This window comes from Pelodiscus sinensis, chromosome 1, assembly GCF_052426305.1.
Source record: "Pelodiscus sinensis isolate ZL-2025 chromosome 1, ASM5242630v1, whole genome shotgun sequence".
NCBI lineage: Eukaryota > Metazoa > Chordata > Testudines > Trionychidae > Pelodiscus > Pelodiscus sinensis.
In genome coordinates, this window is record NC_143052.1 from 206,552,681 (window position 1) to 206,575,079 (window position 22,399).

The following is a 22,399-nucleotide window of genomic DNA, read 5'->3' on the forward strand; positions in this document are numbered from 1 at the left end:
GCGGCGTTAGAGACAGTCCTAGGTCCCCTCCCCAAACTCGCGGAGGTACCAAGCGCGCTGCAGCGCTCCCCCTGTGCGGAGCGGCACCTGGCGCCAGGGGCCCCTCCCGTCTTCCAGGCGCGTGCCAGCTCAGCCCCCTCTCCCCACTTCAGAGAGCGCCCCAGCCTGCCTTGCTGGGGGGGAGGGGCGGGTGTAAAATGCGCTATCTTTTCCCCCTCCCCCCCCCCCCGCAAGGCGGGGAACAACCCGTGAGCTAAGGCCGGAGAATAGAGCCCCGGAGCCGGCGCGCAAAGGCCGCAGCCCGCAGGCTCCCTCTAGCCACCGCCCTTCCCGGGGGGAGGGAGGGACGGCGAGCGCAGGAGGAGGATTTTTCTCCATCTCTCCCTTTTTCAGCCAGTAATGAGCCTCTGCCCCCTGGCACCGCCGAGACACAGCGCGGCTTGCACACACCCGCCGCGCGCGCACCGCTCCCCCCCTCCCCGCTATAAATAAGTTAAGGGAGGCGCAGAGGGCGAGCAGTGGGAGCTCCCCGTCTGGCTCAGCCCAGCCGCCTGGAGGGGAACCTCCCCCCACCCCTCCCCGCCCAGCACAAGCAGCCCCCCGGCGGCGCCATGGCGTGCGTGGCCGGCTGCCGCTGCTGCACGGAGCGCAGGAGGCAGAGCAGCATCCTCTACAACATCCTGAAGAGCGAGGAGCGGAAGGAGGCAGCGCAGCAGCAGCAGCAGCAGCCGCCCCAGCCCCAGGCTCCCGGGCCGGGCTGCTCGTGCGGCTCGCGGCGGCGCGTGGCCCTGCGCAGCCCGCAGGTGGCGGGCAAGGCGGCCTCGGCCGTGCTGGTGAAGACCCTGCGCTTCGTCAAGAGCGTGCCCTGCTTCCAGGAGCTGCCGCTGGACGAGCAGCTGGTGCTGGTGCGCAGCTGCTGGGCTCCGCTGCTGGTGCTGGGGCTGGCCCAGGAGCGGGTGCACTTAGAGACGGTGGAGACCGCGGAGCCCAGCATGCTGCAGCGGATACTAACCAGCCGGCAGCAGGAGCAGGACCGGCAGCAGCACCCGCTGCCCTCGGCCGGCGAGATCCAGGCCATTAAAGGCTTCCTGGCCAAGTGCTGGAGTCTGGACATCAGCACCAAAGAGTACGCCTACCTCAAGGGCACTGTGCTCTTCAACCCGGGTGAGTATCCTGGGCTGCAGCCTTGGGGAGAGAAGGGGGTTCCGTTCGCAGCTGCACCTAAGGGCATTCCCCCTCTAGGGTTCATTGCCTGCGGGCTGGAGGAGAGAGCGGGACTAGGAGGGAGGCTGAACGAAGAAGCGAATCGCATTTTAGTCCAGTCAACAGGAAAGTTTTGAAAGCTGGAGCCTTTTTGCGTGATTTTCTGTTGAAGGGAGCTTTGCGTGCCATGCACTCGGGAAGGAAAGAGAGATGGGGAAGGCTGCCGTCTCGCCAGCGTTGCCCAGGATTGGTTCCTTTAGAGGAAGTTGACCAGGGAAATTTGTAAGGGTGCTCAAGACTTGCTGCCAGCTGTCCTCTTGCAGGGACTTAGGATCAGCTGGGGGAATCTTGGTTGTTGTACCTGAGAAGTGGCCACCCTTGAAGGGGGCAGACTATTACTTCACCTTGCTGATCCAAGGTCCCAACAATTAAAACTTTGGTTGAGACTACCCTGGTAAATTAGCAAAATGCAGGACAATGTAGCACTTTAAAGACTAACAAGATGGTTTATTAGATGATGAGCTTTCGTGGGCCAGACCCACTTCCTCAGATCAAATAATGGAAGAAAACAGTCACAACCATATATACCAAAGGATACAATTTAAAAAAAATGAACACACATGAAAAGGACAAATCACATTAAATTAGGTTGGGTTACTACATCATTCCAGGGGGTGAAAAATCCAAACGTCTGAGTAATTAAGCCAACCTAAGTCCTGGGGATTCTTCTGTGGCCCAAGCTACTGCATTGCAGGGAGGTGCATTAACTACACCATGGGAATTTCTCCTGTCAGAACAGGTATTTTCTACATTGAAGCTGTACAGCTTTAGCATTTTAAGTGCAGACAAGCCCTTTGTGTGCTTAGGGAAAGAATAGGAGGTGATGCTATGGGGTCCTTTTCAGGTAGAGAGCTCTTTGTCCAGTTCAGAGTCTGAAAGCAACTGGTGCTAAATGATCTGATTTGCGGGATAGGCGTTGTAAGTTTATTTACTTTTTTTAATTGTTAGAAAAATCTCTCCTTTCCTGTTCATCCAGGTATTTAGTGTTTTTCCAGTTACAATTCATACACGACTAATAACTAGCTAGAGTGCTTTTTATCTTATATTAAATAATTGCCTCCGCAGAGTACACCTTCAGTCCACTTTCTCATTTATAAAAAGTTAATGCATAGAGGTTGGCTAGTGAAAAGCAATAGTCACTGTAGTTTTCTTTTTGAACTACTTGAAACTTTGCAAATTCAACAGCTACGCCCCAATGCATACTGTAAATAACCAGGTGGTTAACTGTGGTTTAGAAAAGTAAGATTGATCAGTAAGGTTTTCAAAGAACAAAACAACAAATTTCAAGACTTAGAAATCTGGTCAGATTAAATGAGGAATGCTTGCATATATTTATGCATATTTTGTTCAAAAAGCAGTATTTTCATGTAATCTCACAATAAAGTCAGATTTGTTAAGTTTATTTTTAAAAATCTCCCTTAAATACAATAGCTTGATGTGCTCAGACATAGTAATGGAATCTTATAATTGTCAAATCTAGACCAAGAAGTAAAGGTACTAAATTTTCTAACAACTCCAGTTCCCTAATTTGTTTAGTTAGACAACAACCTATCACATCTTGGAATTAACTTGCTTATCATCTGTAATCTGAAGCTTGTTCCTGTGTTGCTGTTAGCAGGACATTTTAATATGAATAGGGCATTTCCTAGTGATCAACAAGTTGTTCACAAACTTGTTCCTTTTATTATCTCTGTTTACATGTTATGATTTGGCACCTTGAAGGTCATTACTGGTAACAAACCATACCAGGCGCCCATATTTTATCACCTACAAAATATGTATCTTCTTTTAAAAATGTAAGTATTGAAAGATATTGTTGCAGAGCTGCCCTTTGTTATGAAACAACAAATTTAGATTCATGTCCAGAACAGCAACATGAGAGATTTGTGATTGCTCTGTTAAAATCTGTATATCTGCATGTGTGTTGGATATAATAAAATCTCCGGTTAAATCATTTTAATGTAGACAAGTAATTCAAAACATTGGGCCTGTTTCTCATCTGAGAAACTTAATATTGACATTTATGTGTTACCAATTAGCTGGCATGCTGCAGGATGGCCAACTTCCATGATCTGTTTTGTAGATAAACTTCATAAACAGACATTTAGTTTCCTGTTTTTCTTTCAGATCTGCCAGGGTTGCAGTGTGTACAGTATATCCAGGGACTGCAGAGGGAAGCTCAGCAAGCTCTAAATGAACATGTCAGGCTGATTCATCAAGGGGACCACACCAGATTTGCCAAGCTGAATGTTGTTCTTTCCCTACTGAGATCTATTAATGCTAATGTGATTGCTGAACTATTCTTTAGACCCATCATTGGAACAGTGAACATGGATGACATGCTACTGGAGATGCTTTGTGCAAAGTTATAAAGGCATGTAAAAGAAACAAATACGTCCATTACTAAGGAAGGCCTAGAGCAGAATAGTGTAAAATAATGTAAATAAACTAACTTATTGTTTTTCATAGATAGTATTTTTGTATTCAATAAAATATTCAACTTCTGACACTTAATTTTTATTAGACATACTGTTTTCAGAATAGGATGTACAGCCATGAAAATATATGCCTTTTCAACCATTAATGAAGAGTTTTAGTTTCCAAAGTGAGATGACTATTCTCTGAATAAGGGTCATTCTAATCTGTGTTATGTTTTCAAAGTGAGTAACCTTTTTTCTTAAAATGTAAAACTACAACAGTGCTTAATACTTATTTGAAGAGCTAAAGATAGGATAAGAGAGCCAAATTACTTTGCACATTTCAGCTACATTAAATAAGAAACCTGACACAGCAATCTTTATAGTTGAACTATGGGCCTTATCTAGAGCTGCTGAAGTCCATCAAGTCTTTGTGTTCACCTTATTAGACTTTGGATCAGGTCTGTGTTGAATAGTTAAGGAAATCATTTACCTATGTGCTTGTGTACAACGGGAAACAGACCAGAATAGCTATTGTGTAATAAATTATTCTGGAATATCTTCTTGTGTGGCCCCTCTATTGTGAACTAATATCCCTTTATTCTGGAATAATTAGTATGCATCCAAAACAGGGTAATTATTCTTGAATAAAAATAATTTTTCATTACCATAAAATTACTCCACAATAGCTATGCCAATTGATTTCCCCATGTAGACAAGCCCTTAGATAATGTATTGTGAATATTTCAAAATTGATTAAGAGTAGTTTGTCCTTCCAGTGTTTCTGAAAAAACATTAAACTTAACATATGTTGGACTCTAGGGAAAAAGAACTCCGCCTTCTAAACACAGCAAACCCTTTACCAATAGTTCTTATTGCTTGTAGACTACAGACCGACTTGTTTTCTTCTAGGCATTTGCTATAAAAACTAGAATTCAGTGGTACATATTCTGATCTTGGTTTCACCTATGGAAACAAAATTACTTCACTAAAATGGAGTTAGTCTGGATTTACATCACTGTTACTGCTGTCAGAATCTGGTCCACTGTATTTAGTAACAGAGAGGTAGCCATGTTAGTCTGAATCTACAAAAGCGGCGAGGAGTCCTGTGGCACCTTATAGACTAACTGAAGTGTTGGAGCGTAAGCTTTTGTGGGCAAAGACCCACTTTGTCACATGCATGTGGTGGAAATTTCCAGAGGCAGGTATAACTATGCAGGCCAGAATCAGGCTAGAGATGACAAGTTGGATCCAATCAGGGAGGATGAGGCCCACTTCTGGTAGCTGATCTGGAGGTGTGAATAGCAAGAGAGGAGAAGCTGCTTTTGTAGTTAGCTAGCCGTTCACAGTCTTTGTATTTAGTAATTTATACACATCTCACTAAGGAAAATTAATTTTTAAACCTATTTGCTTGTCTTAGCTTATTGATTGTGCCTTCAACATTCTTTTTGTTCTCTCTCTGCTAATTGGTATATTATCAAAGACAAATCATAAAGTCAGAAAATGAAAAAAAAAGACTTGTAAGCTTATGTAGTCCACCTTTCTGCTACTAGAATAGTGATAGAAATGTAGCCGTGTTAGTCTGGGGTAGCTGAAGCAAAATGCAGGACAATGTAGCACTTTAAAGACTAACAAGATGGTTTATTAGATGATGAGCTTTCGTGGGCCAGACCCACTTCCTCAGATCCTTTTTGATCTGAGGAAGTGGGTCTGGCCCACGAAAGCTCATCATCTAATAAACCATCTTGTTAGTCTTTAAAGTGCTACATTGTCCTGCATTTTGTTTCTGCTACTGTGAATAGTTTGCTATAGCAAATCATTCCCATTTTTTTTTATCTTACCCAGTGCCCAGGACTATGCAGTGAGAGTTTAAAAGGCATATAATATTAAGGCCCCATTCCATGCTAGGACAGAAACCCACTGCTGTCAATGACTGCCTGCAATAAGTTCTCCTGACCATTGATAATTAGTTTTAATGTAAATATGGGTTGTGAGGTTTGGGGGGAGGGGGAGGGAGAAGAATAATTTCCAACATGGAAAGTGTGAAAATTGAGGACTTTGTTGAAGACAGTCCTGTCCTAATTACAGGCCACCCCTTTCTATAAATCCAAGATACGTACTAAAAAACTTGAACTTATAGCGAAACAACTTAAAGTGGGGAATTTTTTCCTGCGGCTGACTTCCATATGTGCAAATTGGGGTTTTTTGGTGTGACATAAGAGTGGGGAATGGGAGGACTTAACACAACAGTTCCTACAAGCACTGACAACTTTAGTGTGGAATAGATATATACCAGGGTGACTTATAGTGGGGATGCCCTGCCGTGTTCCTTCTAAGCTGTGCAACAACACAGCTTCACAGGTGATTAATCAACCTTGCCCAATCAGAGGCTCAGGGCTCTGTGCATGGAGCTGACTGGGTGGGGCTAATTAATCACCTGTGAAGCTCTGCTGCCCCACAGCTTAAAGGGAACACTGACACCCTGTATGTATTAGGTAGGCACTTCCAACAGCTGCCAAAGAGCTGGTATAGAAGGAGGAAAGATGGTGATGACAGTCATTATTGGCAACAGCATTTTTTTTTTAGTGTAAATGGGGCCTTATAATCTTAGTTTCTTTGAATTGTTGAGCTAAATACCATTTTATCAGCAAGATGTAACACATTTAATGGCAAAGATAAATATAGTGGGGGGTTACAATTTAAAATTAATGTTCAAAATGTAATTCTTTTAAAAAATTAAAAAGACAAACTGGTCAGATCAACAAGTTTTCAAAGCTAAGAAGAGCTGAAGAAAAGCGGTGTAGCTCAAAAGCTTGTTTCTTTCACCATAAGAAGTTGATCCAATAAAAGATAGTGCCTCCCCAACCTTGTCCCAACACAATAACAGAATTGCCCCCCCACACACACAGAGAAAGTAAAACAGATAATCAAATGACAATTTTTTTTTTTTTACCTTAAGTGGTTTAATCTGGGGCTGATATTGCTTCTGTTACCATAGACTTTCTATTTATTAAAATGAACTCTTTCAACACAAATAGTGGTTGTGTTGGTGATTAGCCCTTATGCAACCATTGAAGGAAGCTCCTTCCTTTACCTAAATAGGTCTGGCTATGTTAGGGGTGGCCATTACAGCTGGTCAAATTTTTCCAACAAGTGTGTTTTGTCAAAAATGGCCTCTCTTGATTTGTTGAAAAAAGTTTAAACCAAAGTAGAAAAGGAAAAATATTTATTTTTTCCCCTTCTGCTCCTCCTCTTCTTTCTAAGGGTATATCTAGACTACGTTCTTCTTTCGAAAGAAGATATGCAAATACAATGCTCATTTGTGTATCTTCTAATCACTTTTTCAAAAGTGTTTTTTTCGAAAGTGAAAGCAGTTTAGACAGGGGTTTTTCAAAAGAATCCCCTTTTTTGAAAGAACCCTTCTTCTTTAAAAAAATGAGGCATACAAGGTTCTTTCGAAAAAGGGGGTTCTTTTGACCTCCCCATCTAAACCCGCTTTCAAAAAAGCGATTGGCAGAAGATATGCCAATAAGCACCAAATTTGCATATCTCTTTGAAAAAAAGAATGAAGTCTAGATATACCCAAATTTTCTTCTGCTTTATCAGTAGTGGGGGAAAAGGAAGAAAAAGTGAGCTAAACAAAGCCAATCCTAATGGAACTGAAATTTTGTGTAATAATCTCTCATAATGTCATATATTGTGTAAAGCCTCTTTAAACATGGAAAGGGTGTTCCTAATCCTCATGAACTCTATACTGGGTTGGGGGGACAACTTAACTCCAACCCCGGCATACCCCGGTTGTTCAGGGGCCTGGCATAATCACAGCCCTTCTCTGCATTGCCCTACTTGAACACAAATTGTCCCCAAGGAGGTGGTGTGCGGTATAGGAGAAGGGGAATCAATGCTTTATATCCCAATCATTAGAGTTGGCCAAGAGAAACAATCTGCATCCAAAGGGATTGTTAACTGTAGCATTACCAGAGTGCAATAGAGCTCCAGTCCTGGACCAGGATCCTACTGTGCTAGGTGCCATACAAACACAACAACAAAAAATAACCACTAGTTCCTGCTCCATAGCTTGCATGCTCTGCTTACGTAATACATAGCTTGGCTGGGCACTGTCTCTCCTCTGGCACTTAGGGAAGAAATGGCTCTACACAAGTCAGTCCTACACCTTAAAAGCACAATGGCTCTTGAGTTTAAGGCCTAAGTCAAACTGACAGCTGAATATATCAACAAGAAATCTGTGAAGTGGCTTCTTTGAATTTAGAATAGTGGAAGATGAGGGTTGGAGGATACCTCAGGAGGTCATTTAGTGTACCCCCTTCTCAAAGCAGGATGAACCCCAACTAAATAATCTCAGTCAGGGATTTGCCAAGCCAGGACATAAATACCTCTCAGGAGGGAAATTCTGCCATCTGCCTAGGCAACCCATTCCAGTGCTTCACCACCCTCCTAATATTTTCCTAATATTCAACTTAGACCCCTCCCACTATAACTTGAGACCATTGGTCCTCATTCTGTCATCTGTCACCACTGAGAACAGCCTCTCTCCATTCTATTTAGAATCTCCCTTCAGCTAGTTGAAGGCTGCTATCAAATCCCCCTTCACTCTTTTCTGCAGACTGAATAAGCTGAGTTCTCTCAGCCTCTCATAAGTCATGTGCTCCAGCCCCCTAATCATTTTTGTTGCCCCACTCTGGACTTTCTCCAGAAGAATTGGATGAGCTTTCAAAGGCCTTATGCTCAAGTTGCCGGAATTTCTCTTGTCTTTTTATGTATCATGGTAGCTTTTAAATGTCCCCAAGCCCCAACCCTTCCTGTTATCACGGTGCCTCTCCCCTGCATGGCACCCTGTTCCCTGAGAGAGCCTGATTGCTGCTGACATCCCAGGCCAACCCCCCTCCCTGTGATCCTGGAGGCCGTGTTTTTGAACCCCCCGATCCAGAGTTTGAAGCATGTCTGTCAAAGTCTACAGAGCAAAGAACTGGCTCAAGGCAACCATTAATTTCTTTCAACATAACAATACCCTGACTTCATCTCAGCCATCCTCTAAACAGAATTTAACCAGTTGACACCCTGAATGACACATCTTCCAGACAGAAAGAATAATAAGGATGGAGGGAAATAAGGAGCATGCACAGCTCAGAACGGGGGACACAGGATTCCCTGACGGGAACGCATTTGGAGGACCCTGGTAGATGGATGGGGGAGATTGGGGACATGCAGAGTCTCCAGCTTGTTGTGCAAGGGGATAGTAGAGGATAGAGCCCTTGGGATGGAGGAAGAGGGAATGGGGATACATTTAAAAACCTTGGTATTGGGTGAGGGGTGCACAGAATTCTTGGTAGAGGGAAGATTAAGGGACCCTGGTATGGAAGGGAATGGGGATGCCCACAGAGCCCCTGCTATGGTGAGGAGAGCATTAGAGTTCCTGATATGGGGGAGGCAGGCATGAAGGGCACATAGGCCTCTTGTTGGGAGGGGCAAATTGGGGATCCTAGTGTGGGGAGGATAGGCTCTTGGCATGGGGACAGAAATGAGGAATGATGGCATATGGGAGAGAGAGATGCATACGTGGTTCCCCACCCTTTCTGCCCTCCATCCACCTGAGAGTGAAGGTCCCCCACCATAGCCATCGGCCAGTGCCCCTGCCAGCCTGAGTGCTGGGGGGGGGGGGAAGGGTGGCACTGGTCCCCTAAGCACAGAGTGCTGGGCAGGCAGTGCGCATGGCCCCAGATCAAGACAGGAATGTGGCCTCTGCACACTGGAGCTGATGGGAAAAGTGGGCTAGCATGGGAGTCAAGAGGTGGTTTTTGGGGGCAGAGCATAGGCGGGGCCATCCCAAGTTGTTTAGGATAGCACAGACCCCAGCCTCTTAATAACTATCACCCATGGAAAGAGCAACACAAAGAGCCAAAGCAGTTGGAAGGGGGGAGACAGCCATTCACTCACTCATGATAGGGGAGGTTGTAGGAAGTCCCAGAAATGGGAGGAGGATGGGAGAAAGATACAGGGACAAGAGGGGTGGGGGAAGGAAGGAAATAGAAGAATGCAAGGAGCTCCTAGTGGGTGCAATGTGCTCTACTTGGAAAAGCTGTGAATTGTGAGACCCTCAGATTGGTTTCCATGGAAGCCCTATAAGTAAATATGTTACAAAATTGCTTGAGAGATATGTGCATGCATACAAGGGGACATTATAAATGTTTCTTGAATTTATGACATGGCAATTTTTTTCCTTCCTTCATAAAATTCAGATCTTTTGAATAAAATACTCCATTAAATCACTTCGCTCCTTGCGCAAAGAGCTTCAGTTTCATTGTAAAGGACCAAGCCCAGTCACTTAGACAGGTATTAAAGGAAGAAACGCTGTCCCCAGAGCGCAAAGCTATAGCAAGTAACCAGACTGTATGCTAAAGAAGAATTTTGAAAGACCTGAACATTCCATGTGCCAACACATCATACCCTTCTGTGCAGTATGTCCTCTTCACAAGGATGGTAGTGGGGTGGGAAGGAAGCAGAGTAATACGTGAATAGAAAAAGGCACCATGTAATTGCAAATCCATAAGACCTAAGGCATAGTGGTAGAACTGCTGACTAGCAGGTTATGACTGAGTGCAGAAGCACACGAGAATACTTCCCATTCAAAAGCTATAGAACCCAAACACCCTGAGCTCAAAATCACTTCACTTTACAGAACATAGGGCAGGACATAAAATGAGCACAGCTGTTCATTCCCGAGAAAGGGCATGCTACCATATCCTGCTCTAGCTGCCAGTAGCAGAGGAGACCTATTGGCAGCCATATTTATTGAGAATTATAATATCTGAGTCATAGGGGAATGTTTTCTGTTACTTTGGGCGGGGGGATTGAAGGGAGACATTTTTGCACCACATACTGACGTATAGCTTTCTGTAGAAAAGGCTAAGTCAGCAATCATATCAGGTTTCCTAAAGCAGCTTCTGACTAAGCCTCTTCTGTGGGAATACAAGGAATGAGCTCTCCTTGTATTACAGCATGAGCATCCTACACTCAGACAGATATCTAACCTGCAATAAGAATGAAGCAGCTCTGGTGCACACAGAAGCAATAATACAGAAATACTTGTCCAGGGCAGAAACTAAGCTAACTAAAAGGGCTATAACAATTAGATATGTTGGAGATGAACCTGCTAAAAGATTTCACAGATTATATTTCAGTATTGACATAGGTGAAGCATAGTTAATGTGGTGTGTTTGTTGACAAAAATTGTCAGTACTTTTTTGGGCAAAGCTAGGCTGCCAAAAGAATACTTTTTTTCAAAAATGACCCATGTCATCTTGACCACTTCATTGTGACTATACTGGTCAGATCCACAGGCTCTAGCTCACACTATGTATCTAAAAGATTGTTCATATATTTGATGAAAAGAGTTTAAATGCCAATACTCAGTTCTAGTGGTGAACAATGTGGATGTTTGTATATCTCTGAAGATCAGTTCCATAAAAAAATAGACTTAATTATCTGGAGTGTTAGAATAGTTGGAATCTGGATACCTTTTTCTATATTGCTCCCAAAGGAATGGATATAGAAGATATTAGTTAACTTTCTAATATACATATTGACATTACACTCATGTACAAATGAATCCATTATTCTCTCCCTAATATTGGCGCCCTGAGCACTGCTCTTATAAGCACACTTTCCCAGAGCTCACATATTTCACAGCATTTCAAACTGAAAGCAGCCTCTCCACAAATTTCATTTAGCAATCCTCATGGTGACAGTCTCTGCTAGATAAAGTCACTGCTGTCCATTTTGCCCAGTAATAGCTATTGCCATTTATATCAACCTAGACACTCAGTGTTTCTAGCTAGGAGTGTAATGCTAGCAATAGTGAGTTTCTAATCACAAAGTGCCATTCAGCAGGGGTTACTTTAGGGAGACACCCTTTCCTCTGAAGAGATTTGGGAAAGTTAAAATCAGTGAACTTTGTTAAGAATGTTTCTTATAGATAAGAACTAAATGGTGTTTATTTTTAATGTATAACCTTTTAATAGCTTATTTTAAACCCTTTTTTGCAGCAGTTTGTTATTACATATTAACAGTGGGCACACAACACCAACCGAGCAATACCTGTTTTGCATCCAAAAAAGGAAGCATGCAAATGAAGTGTGTATTTTCTGTAATGACTGTATAGCACATTGAATCTGTCATTCCTTTTTGTCTGTGTAAAGACAGAAGCACTTCCTTTAGTGGATATTCTAGGCATTATAGTAAACACTAGCAAACCTTCAGAAAACCATTCATATTGTAGTCTTTTGCCAGCAGTGGAGGGAAAGCTAATAATTGCCGGATGCAAATAAATACTGTAACAAACTTTTAAAATTTGGAGAGGCATTGTTAGATCAGTGAAGCACAATCTGCCTCCAGCTTTGTTACATGATCAAAGTCAAACATTCTAGATTTAGTGATAGAAATGTAGCCGTGTTAGTCTGGGGTAGCTGAAGCAAAATGCAGGACAATGTAGCACTTTAAAGACTAACAAGATGGTTTATTAGATGATGAGCTTTCGTGGGCCAGACCCACTTCCTCAGATCAAATAGTGGAAGAAAATAGTCACAACCATATATACCAAAGGATACAATTAAAAAAAAATGAACACATATGAAAAGGACAAATCACATTTCAGAACAGGAGGGGTATGCGGGGGGGTGGGAGGATGGAAGGTAAGTGTCTATGAATAGATGATGTTAGAGGTGGGGAGAGTGGGATGTTTGTGAGTTAATGGTATTGGAGGTGATAATTAGGGAAGCTATCTTGGTAATGGGTAAGATAGTTCAAATGTTTGTTGAGTCCTTTTTGGAGGGTGTCGAATTTTAACATGAATGACAGTTCAGAGGATTCCCTTTCAAGTGCAGATGTAAAAGGTCTTTGTAGCAGAATGCAGGTGGTTAAGTCATTGAGAGAGTGTCCTTTCTGGTTAAAATGGCAAGAAACTGTTTTTTCTTTGTGATCTTGTCTGATATCTGTTTTGTGGGCATTAATCCTTTGGCGAAGTGTCTGAGATGTTTGTCCAATGTACATAGCAGACGGACACTTTCGGCACATGATAGCATAGATTATATTTCTGGATGCGCAGGAATATGTGTTCTTGATCTTATAACTCACTTGGTTAGGTCCAATAATGGTATCAGCAGAATGAATATGTGGACAAAGCTGGCAACGGGGTTTGTTGCAAGGGAAGGTGCCAGGGTTGGTAGTAGTGTGGTATGTCCTGTGGTTGTTGGTAAGAATCATCTTGAGGTTAGGTGGCTGTCTATAGGAGACTATGGGTCTGTCTCCCAGAGCCTCTTGGAGTATGGTATCCTGTTCCAGTATAGGCTGTAGTTTATTGATAATGTGTTGGACAGGTTTAAGTTGGGGGTTGTAGGTGATGACAAATGGTGTTCTATTGTTGGTTTTCTTGGGTCTGTCTTGAAGTAGATGGTTTCTAGGTATTTGTCTGGGTCTTTCAATTTGCTTTTTTATTTCTCCAGGTGGGTAGTTGAGGTTTATAAATGCTTGTAGAGATCCTGAAGCTACTGGTCTCTGTCAGTGGGATTAGAGCAGATGCGGTTGTATCGAAGGGATTGGTTATAGACGATGGATCGTGTGGTGTGTTCTGGATGGGAGCTGGAAGCATGTAGGTAACTGTATGAGTCGGTGGGTTTTCTGTAGAGAGTGGTGTTTAATTTTCCATTGTTGATTTGTACTGTGGTGTCCAGGAAGTGGATCTCTCGTGTAGAATGGTCCAGGCTGAGGTTGATGGTGGGGTGTAGGTTCTTGAAATCTCTCTGGAATATCTCCAGTGTTGCTTGGCCATGCGTCCAGATCATAAAGATGTCATCGATGTACCGTAGGTAGAGAAGGGGTGAAAGGGGACGGGAGTTGAGGAAACGTTGTTCTAGGTCAGCCATAAAGATGTTAGCATACTGTGGGGCCATGCGTGTACCCATGGCTGTGCTGCTGATCTGGAGGTATAAGTTGTTCTCAAACTGGAAATAATTGTGGGTGAGAACAAAGTTACATAGGTCTGCTATCAGGTTGGCAGTAGTGTCCTCTGGGATAGTGTTTCTAATTGCTTGTAATCCGTCTTCATGTGGGATGTTGGTATATAGAGCTTCTACATCCGTGGTGGCAAGGATGGTGTTATTGGGGAGGTTATCAATGTTTTCTAGTTTCCTTAGGAAGTCAGTAGTGTCTCGGAGATAGCTGGGGGTATTGGTTGCGAAGGGTTTGAGAAGAGAGTCTACATAGCTGGATAGACCAGTAGTGAGCGTGCCGATACCAGAGATGATGGGATGTCCGGGGTGCCCAGGTTTATGGCTCTTGGGAAGTAGATAGAACAATCCTGGTTGGGGGCCAGAAGGTGTTTCTGTGTGGATTTGTTCCCGAGTAGCTGTGGGGAGGCTTTTAAGGAGATAGTGTAGTTTCTTTTGGTATTCCAAGGTGGGATCTAGATTTATGATGCACATGAGACAGATTCAAAGAGTCAAAACCACTCGAGTAGCTATTAATTGTAGAATAACTTTGACTTAGATGTTTCAAAACAAACAAGAAAAATGTGGGCATGGGGCTGTAAAACAGAACATATGGAGAAAAACTTATCAGCACAAAATAAGAAAGGGGCCAGATATACCGCTTAAGTGCAACTCTGTTAAAAAGTCAATAGAACTGTAACTGCTTATGCCACCAATGGATGTGATCCATAATCTTATACACATATACACTGTGGTATAGACTGTAATGTAATGTAATAATACAGGCAGTCCCCGGGTTACATACAAGATAGGGACTGTAGGTTTGTTCTTAAGTTGAATTTGTATGTAAGTCGGAACTGGTACATATTGTAGGGGAAACTCTAGCCAAACATTTCTCCAGAGCTCAGTTTTATTCTCCCACACCTCACTTCCCTCAGTCCTTTATTCTCAAGCTGAGGTGTCTGCTGAGAAAAGCCGCTCCGCGTCTCCTTGGTCTGCTGGGGAGAGCGCTATCTCGCGTCTCCCTGGTCTGCTGGGGGGAAGCAGCTAGTGCGGGGTTGCCTCACCCTGTTTGTAAGCAGGGATCCGATGTAAGTCGGATCCATGTAACCCGGGGACTGCCTGTATATGCAAAGTACTCCAATTAGGAAGGAACAATCAGTTTCACACATACAGAATGGGAAGTGACTGTCTAGGAAGGAGGACTGCTGAAAGGGATTTAGGGGTCATAGTGGACCACAAGTTAAACATGAGGCAACAGTGTGACACTGTTGCAGAAAAAGCAAACATGATTATTGGATACATTAACAGGAGTGTTATGAGCAAGACCAAGCTCACTCTACTCTGAGCTGATTAGGCCCCAATTGGAGTATTGCATCCAGTTCTGGGCACGACATTTCAAGAAAGATGTGGAGAAACTGGAGAAGATCCAGAGAAGAGCAACAAAAATGATTAAAGGTCTAGAAAACATGACCTATGAGGGAAGACTGAAAGAATTGTGCTTGTTTAGTTTAGAAAAGAGAAGTCCAATGTGGGACATGATAGTGGTTTTCAAATATTTAAAAGGGTATTACAAGGAGGAGGGAGAAAAAATGTTCTCCTCAGCTTCTGAGGATAGGACAAGAAGCAATAGGATTAAATTGCAGCAAGGGAGGTTCAGGTTGTCCATTAGGAAAAATGTCCTAACTGTCAGGGTGTTAAACACTGGAATAAATTGCCTAGGGAGGTTGTAGAATCTCCATCACTAGAGACATTTAAGAGCAGGTTGGATAGACAGCCATTAGGGATGATCTAGAATCATAGAATACTAGGACTGGAAGGGACCTCGAGAGGTCATCGAGTCCAGTCCCCTGCCCTCACGGCAGGACCAAATACTGTCTAGACCATCCCTAATAGACATTTATCTAACCTACTCTTAAATATCTCCAGAGATGGAGATTCCACAACCTCCCTGGGCAATTTATTCCAGTGTTTGACCACCCTGACAGTTAGGAACTTTTTCCTTTATCTAGACAGTGCTTGGTCCTGCCGTGAGGGCAGGGGATTGCACTGGATGACCTCTCGAGCTCCCTTGCAGTTCTATGATTCTATGAATATTATACTATATGTAATAAATATATTGCTAACCCTGGAATTAATATTATAATAATAACAAAGCCCACTAAGGCTATGTCTATACTGCACCCTTTTTCCTCAAAACTTATGCAAATGAAACAGAGTAGAATATCACCATGCTTCATTTGCATAATTAATTAGGGGCCATTTTTGCATAAGAGCTGTGTGGAGATTTTTTCTTCCTGAAAAAATGAGGAAGAACTACTCTTGCCCAAGAGGGGGGTTTTGAACCAAAAAGGAGACATTTACACAGCTCCTTTTTGTGCAATAGCCTCTTACGCAAAAACGGCCCTAATTAATTATGCAAATGAAGCGTGGAGATATTGTACTCCACGCTTCATTTGCATAAGCTTTTGCAGAAGAAGGGTGCAGTATTGACGTAGCCTAAGATGAATTTCCTTTTTTGTGAGGCTGGAAGCTGTCTGGAGATGGAAAGCTTCTCCAGAAAGAGAACAAGCTAAGCAACATAATGTTGAGTCCATGCAGACCTGTCAAAGGCACAGGTGCCCAAATACTCACATGTTCTGCTGGTGATAGAGAGGAACTTAGGTGATCAATTATGTATGTACATAAACTCACAATGGATGTTTTTAGGAACAGGTCAGAAAAAACAACCATCAGAAATGGTCATGATTTACTTGGTTCTGCCTCATCATAAGGGGGATGGTCTAGATGAACTCTCATTGTTCCTTCCATCCCCAGATTTCTATGATTGCTAAACAAGAGCAGCCAGCTTGTCTCAATATGCTAAATTAATACAGCTGATCGCATATCCTTTATTAGGCATATATGCAATGGAAGCTCTTAAAAAGCAACACAATACATTACTAAAATGAGATTGTGCAACTAAAGCACACAGAGTAGAGAGACATTCAGAGAGGAAACCTATATATTTGGGGAGCCTAATGACCGTTTTAATTCCAGGATCAGGCCCACAGTTTTTTCTGTCTAGCCTCCACTTTTTTTCAGTCCACAACTCTCTTACAATTATCTTCAATAGGTTAATATAGGTGTAATTAAGTAGAAATTCATTAGCAGTTTTGTTTGGCAATACCTAAGGGGAAAGACTCCTGCCTAGTCCACTCCCTCTTATCTGTTTTGGTTCTTCAGGATTATCAGGACTAAAAACTTCCTTGTTTTCCACAAGTGAGCAAACATGACTGAACATACCCATAGAGCACATCTGTATAGTAAGAAAATGCCATTTTTATGTTCAGTAGAGCCCCACGCTTTCATATTCAATCTTTACAGAATGGAATTGCACTTTCAAATTAAAAACACAAGATGGCAACATTACAGGCCAGATCTTCAGCAGAAGTAAATGGTTGCAGCTCCATTGGTGTCAATGGAGCTATGTCAATTTAGACTCAGAGCCACTGAAGATCTTGTCCCTTTTTTCTATCACTAGGATAAATTCAGTTTCAATAATTTTGTTACTCTATCACTTTTGGTAGCACCTTCTACATCCAATTTTATCTTTAGAATGAAAATAATGGAAAAAGGGTAAACCAGTAGAAGAAATGACAGAAGCTCCAATAATTCTGCATCTGGAAACATACCCTAGCCTGAAATGAGCACTAGAACAAATTTGTGGAAAAATACGATTTTCTTTTCTTGACAAGTTGGTAGTTGTTTTGAAAAAGGGGAAGCCATTAGCGTGTGTGATTAGAAGAGGGAAATGAATGCTTAAAACATTGCAATTTTTATATAGTTATTAAAAGTCAGGGTGAAAAATACAAAAAAATGAAGGAATCCCACAGAGGTGTGACAGTGCATTGCAGGTTATGAATTACAATGTATGTACATTCTGTTTTTTCACTGATATATAGTCCATGCATCCCATTGGATCCATTTTTTTTCTGAAATAGCTCAATTTATCTTTTACTGGCAATAAAGCAATTTCATTTCTCTTAATACTTTTATTCAAGTCAACTACATTTTTCTAGGCAATCTTTGCTTTTCCAGCCATAGTGATGAATTGTGCTTAGTGGCTGTAGTCACAAACATTCTAACCAGCTGAATTTGTTTAATTTGGCAAATCAGAACAATTCCCTTAATATCAGTGCTAGGATTTTTTTTTTTTTTTTTTTTTTTGGAAGAAAGATTCTCAAAATAATTCCTGCATCCATTATTTTTCCAGGGCATGTTTGACACTTGAAAAGTTTAAAAACTAGACTTGAAAAAACCAATTAAGAATAACATGTAGGGAAGACGCATGAAGTATTGAGACAGGGTGAGATAGCAGAAAAGGTATTTTCAATGTCTAATTGCTATGATTATGTGAAGCGTTTTATGTAATCAGTTTGTTACAATATCAGCAGGTACCATTGTTTCTGCGTATGAACTTTTTAACAGCTGATTTGAATTTAGCTCTAAAAATTCCTTAAAAAAAAAAAAAAAAAAAGAGTGCCAAGCACCTCTCTACCATATCAGTTCAAGTGGAATCAATATTCAGAGAAGAACATTAAAGCAGCTAGCCTCTTTTGTTTGCAACATGCATGATAAAGAATGTCTTACATCAGAAGTTAAACACTGTCATCACTGCAGACCTTTTACTTCACAAATAGCACACACTTTTATGTATTAGAAATATTGCAAGATTGCAAACAACAACAAGAGAGGTAAAAGCAGACTATGATGACTGTTTTAGATGCTGGAAGAATCTGCGACACAGCAGGTTGCTTCTGCCCACATGTACCCTGTGATATTTTGTCAAGGGCATCTCCCATAGGTAGTGAAAAACTCTTGGCATTTCAAGTGTTGGAGACACACAATAGTGCCATCACAATCTCATAATAAAAAGCATTTTCAGAACCAGATAGATATTCAGAACTCCCAAGATATTCCAACCGTGAACAGAGGGAGTTGTGGCTTGTACACCAATATTGAGGTCATATGTGTTGGTTTGGATATGTGCCACCCAATTTATTAACACACACATACTCCTGGCTGCTGGAGCAGAAACCTTCCCCTCCCTCACCATGCAGCACGTCCTGTTCCCAGCCGCTGGTGCAGATCCCGCTTCCTCCTGCCCATGTGGCATGTCCCATTCATGGCTGCCAGAGCAGACACACTCCTCCACCACATGGCAGATCCTGTTCCCTGCCCCAGCCACCAGAACAGGCTCTTGCACCCCTGCCACATGGCAGCTCCAGCCACTGGAGAAGGCCTCCCTTTCCCACCATGCAGCCGCAGCAGGTCCCGGTCCCGTACCTCAGCAACTCCCTCACCACACCAACTCAGCCAATCCCACTCACTGGAGCAGTCGTGCTGCTGCATGGCTCTCCAGAGAAGGTGGGCAGGGTAAGATTTCTTTGTGAGCAGCCACGCAGGCACGCATCTTAGCAGGAACTATGTTCAGAACATTTTTTCCTCATGAGAGCTCTGTGGAAAAGAAAGATTGCTGCTTGTGGTTTGCCAGAAGCCCCAAAGATTCTTCTCACAAGTATCCTGGGCCAAACTGCTTCTACTATCATTTCCTCTGTAGAATTATCATTGTTAATATACTTAAATGGCAGAACAACTAACTGTGGTACATAAACTATTACTTAAATTATGTTCTGTACCAGCTGTTTGGAAGGTACAACACATAACATGTCTGTTTAAAAAAAGGCTTTAAAGATGATCTTGGCAATTATAGGCTGGCAAACAGGCGACCCCCGCATTTATGACCTGATTGGTTCCAGAAGAACTGTTTTAAGTCAAACCCTTATTTCCCATAGGAGCAATGTTATAAATGGCGATTCTATTCCTGGAAACCCATTTCCTACCCTAAAAATACCAAAATTGACCACGGAAATGGAGGAAAACTAAATTAAATAGTTCAAATAATGCACAAAGGTAACTAAAATGTCAAGACCAATGTGGCAGAGATGTGCATAGGTCAAGCAGCAGCTGCAGACTGGTGAGTTTGACTGATCTTGTGCACTTCCTGTTTTGGGATGATGTGTGGAGTCTGCATTGCTGTGGACATAGATTGGGGTGGGGGTTTAGGAGCTATCTTGCATGAAAAAAATGGTTGTAAATATGGGGTGGTTGTAAGTCGAGGGTCGCCTGTACCTAACTCCAGTACAGTACAAAGTGGTTGAAATTATAGTGAAGAACAGAATTCTCAGACAAATCAGTGAACCTGGTTTGTTGGCAAGAGTCAAAATGCCTTTTGAAAAGGAAAATAATGCCTCACCAATCTCTTAGAATTCATTGAAAGAGATCAACTAAGATGCATACAAGGGTGATCCATTGGATATAGTGTATTTGGACTTTCAGAAAGCCTTTGACAAGGTCCCCACCAAAAGCTCTTAAGCAAAGAACAAATGCAAAGTAAACTGCTTAGAAAGAAACAATCCATCATTTAGCTGCACATACACAAAATGAGACATGGGAAATGACTGCCTTGGAAGGAATATTGTAGAAAAGGATCTGGGGGAGCATAACTGAACACAAGTTCAATATGAGTCAACAGTGTAAAACTGTTGCAAAAAAAGCAATCATTCTGGGATATAGAGGTGTTGTAAGATAGACATGAGAAGTAATCTTTCCTCTCTGCAGTGTGCTGTTTTACCTCAACTGGATTATTATGTCCAGTCTTGGGCACCACATTTTAGGAAAGATGTGGACAAATTGAAGAAAGTCCATAGAAGAACAACAAAATAATTAAAGTTTAGGAAACAGGTTCTGAGAGTGAAGATTGAAAAAACTGGGTTTGTGTAGTCTGGAGAAAAGAAGACTGCGAGGGCACAAGATAACAGTTTTCAAGTACATAACTGTTACCAGACAATGGGTGAAAAATTGTTTTCCTTAACCTCTGATGATCGGACAAGAAACAATGGGCTTAAATTGCAGCAAGGGCATTTTAGGCTGGACATTAAGAAAAACTACCTGTCAGGGTGGTTTAAGCACTGGAATAAATTGTCTAAGGAGGTTGGGTAATCTCCATTATTGGAGATCTTAAAGAGCATGTTATATAAACACCTGTCAGGGATGAGGTAGGTAATAATTAGTTCTGCAATGACTGCAGGGGACTAAACTAGATAACCTCAAGTTCTCTGTCAAGCTTTCAATTCTATTCTATATATGCAAAAGGAAGGTTTCTAATTTAGCTCAAGAATGAGATCTTGCAGTCATTGTTGATAGTTCTATGAACACATCTTTTCAATATGCAACAATATTAAAACAAAACATTAGGAACCATTAGGAAAAGGATAGATAATAAGACATGCTCTGGATAAAACTATGGTATGCCCACACTTGGAATACAACGTGGAGTTCTGATGGTCTCATCTCAAAAAAGGCAAAGGCACAAAATGAGATCAAACTAGCTACAGGCAAAAAGGGAAACAAGACGACCTTTTATAAATACATTAGAAGCAAGAGGAAGACCAAGGACAGGGTAGGTCCACTGCTCAGTGAGGAGGGAGACGCAGTAACAGGAAACTTGGAAATGGCAGAGATGCTCAATGACTTCTTTGTTTCGGTCTTCACTGAGAAGTCTGGAGGTGTGACTAACGTAGTGAATACAAGCAGAGAGAGGGTAAGTTTAGAAGATAGGATACACAAAGAACAAGTTAAAAATCACTTAGGAAAGTTAGATGTCAGCAAGTCACCAGGTCCTCATGAAATGCATCGCAGGATACTCAAGGAGCTGATAGAGGAGGTGTCTGAGCCTTTAGCTATGATCTTTGGAAAATCATGGAAGACAGGGGAGATTCCAGAAGACTGGAAAAGGGCAAATATTGTGCCCATCTATAAAAAGGGGAATAAGAACAACCCAGGAAACTACAGACCGGTCAGTTTAACATCTGTCCCAGGGAAGATAATGGAGCAGGTAATTAAGGAAATCATATGCAAACACTTGGAAGGTAATAAAGTGATAGGGAATAGCCAGCATGGGTTTGTGAAGAACAAGTCATGCCAAACTAATCTGATAGCTTTCTTTGATAGGATAACGAGCCTTGTGGATAAGGGAGAAGCAGTGGATGTCATATACCTAGACTTTAGTAAGGCATTTGATACGGTCTCGCATGATATTCTTATTGATAAACTAGGCAAATATAACTTAGATAGGGCCACGATAAGGTGGGTGCATAATTGGCTGGATAACCGTAGTCAGAGAGTCGTTGTTAACGGTGCTAAATCCTGCTGGAAAGGGATAACAAGTGGAGTTCCACAAGAGTCTGTTTTGGGACCCGTACTGTTCAATATCTTCATCAATGATGTAGATATTGGGATAGAGAGTACGCTTATTAAGTTTGCAGATGATACCAAACTGGGTGGGGTTGCAACTTCTTTGGAAGATAGGGACATAATTCAAAAATGACCTTAGCAAGTTAGAGAAATGGTCAGAGGTAAACAGGATGAAGTTTAATAAAGAGAAATGCAAAGTGCTCCACTTAGGAAGGAACAATCAGTTCCATACATACAAGATGGGAAGCGACTGTCTAGGAAGGAGCATGGCGGAAAGATATCTAGGGGTCATAGTGGACCACAAGTTGAATATGAGTCAACAGTGTGATGCTGTTGCAAAAAAAGCAAATATGATTCTAGGTTGTATCAACAGGTGTGTTGTAAGCAAAACTCGTGAAGTCATTCTGCCGCTCTACTCTG

At 42.2% G+C, this 22,399-nt stretch overlaps 1 protein-coding gene across 1 annotated transcript; it reads left to right on the forward strand.

The window, feature by feature from the left end:
* Window positions 1–295: 295 nt before the first annotated feature.
* On the forward strand, window positions 296–4,706 carry NR0B1 (nuclear receptor subfamily 0 group B member 1). Its single transcript, XM_075913276.2, has 2 exons — window positions 296–1,164; window positions 3,391–4,706. Exons 1-2 carry the CDS (start codon window positions 612–614, stop codon window positions 3,633–3,635), a joined length of 798 nt encoding a protein of 265 aa, XP_075769391.2. The 5' UTR covers window positions 296–611; the 3' UTR covers window positions 3,636–4,706.
* The last annotated feature ends 17,693 nt before the right edge of the window (window positions 4,707–22,399 follow it).

Coding starts and splice junctions, on each gene's coding strand:
- NR0B1 (XM_075913276.2), top strand. CDS start 612: ATGGCGTGCGTGGCCGGCTGCCGCTGCTGCACGGAGCGCAGGAGGCAG. Junction 1,165..3,390: donor CACTGTGCTCTTCAACCCGG/GTGAGTATCCTG, acceptor TTTTTCTTTCAG/ATCTGCCAGGGTTGCAGTGT.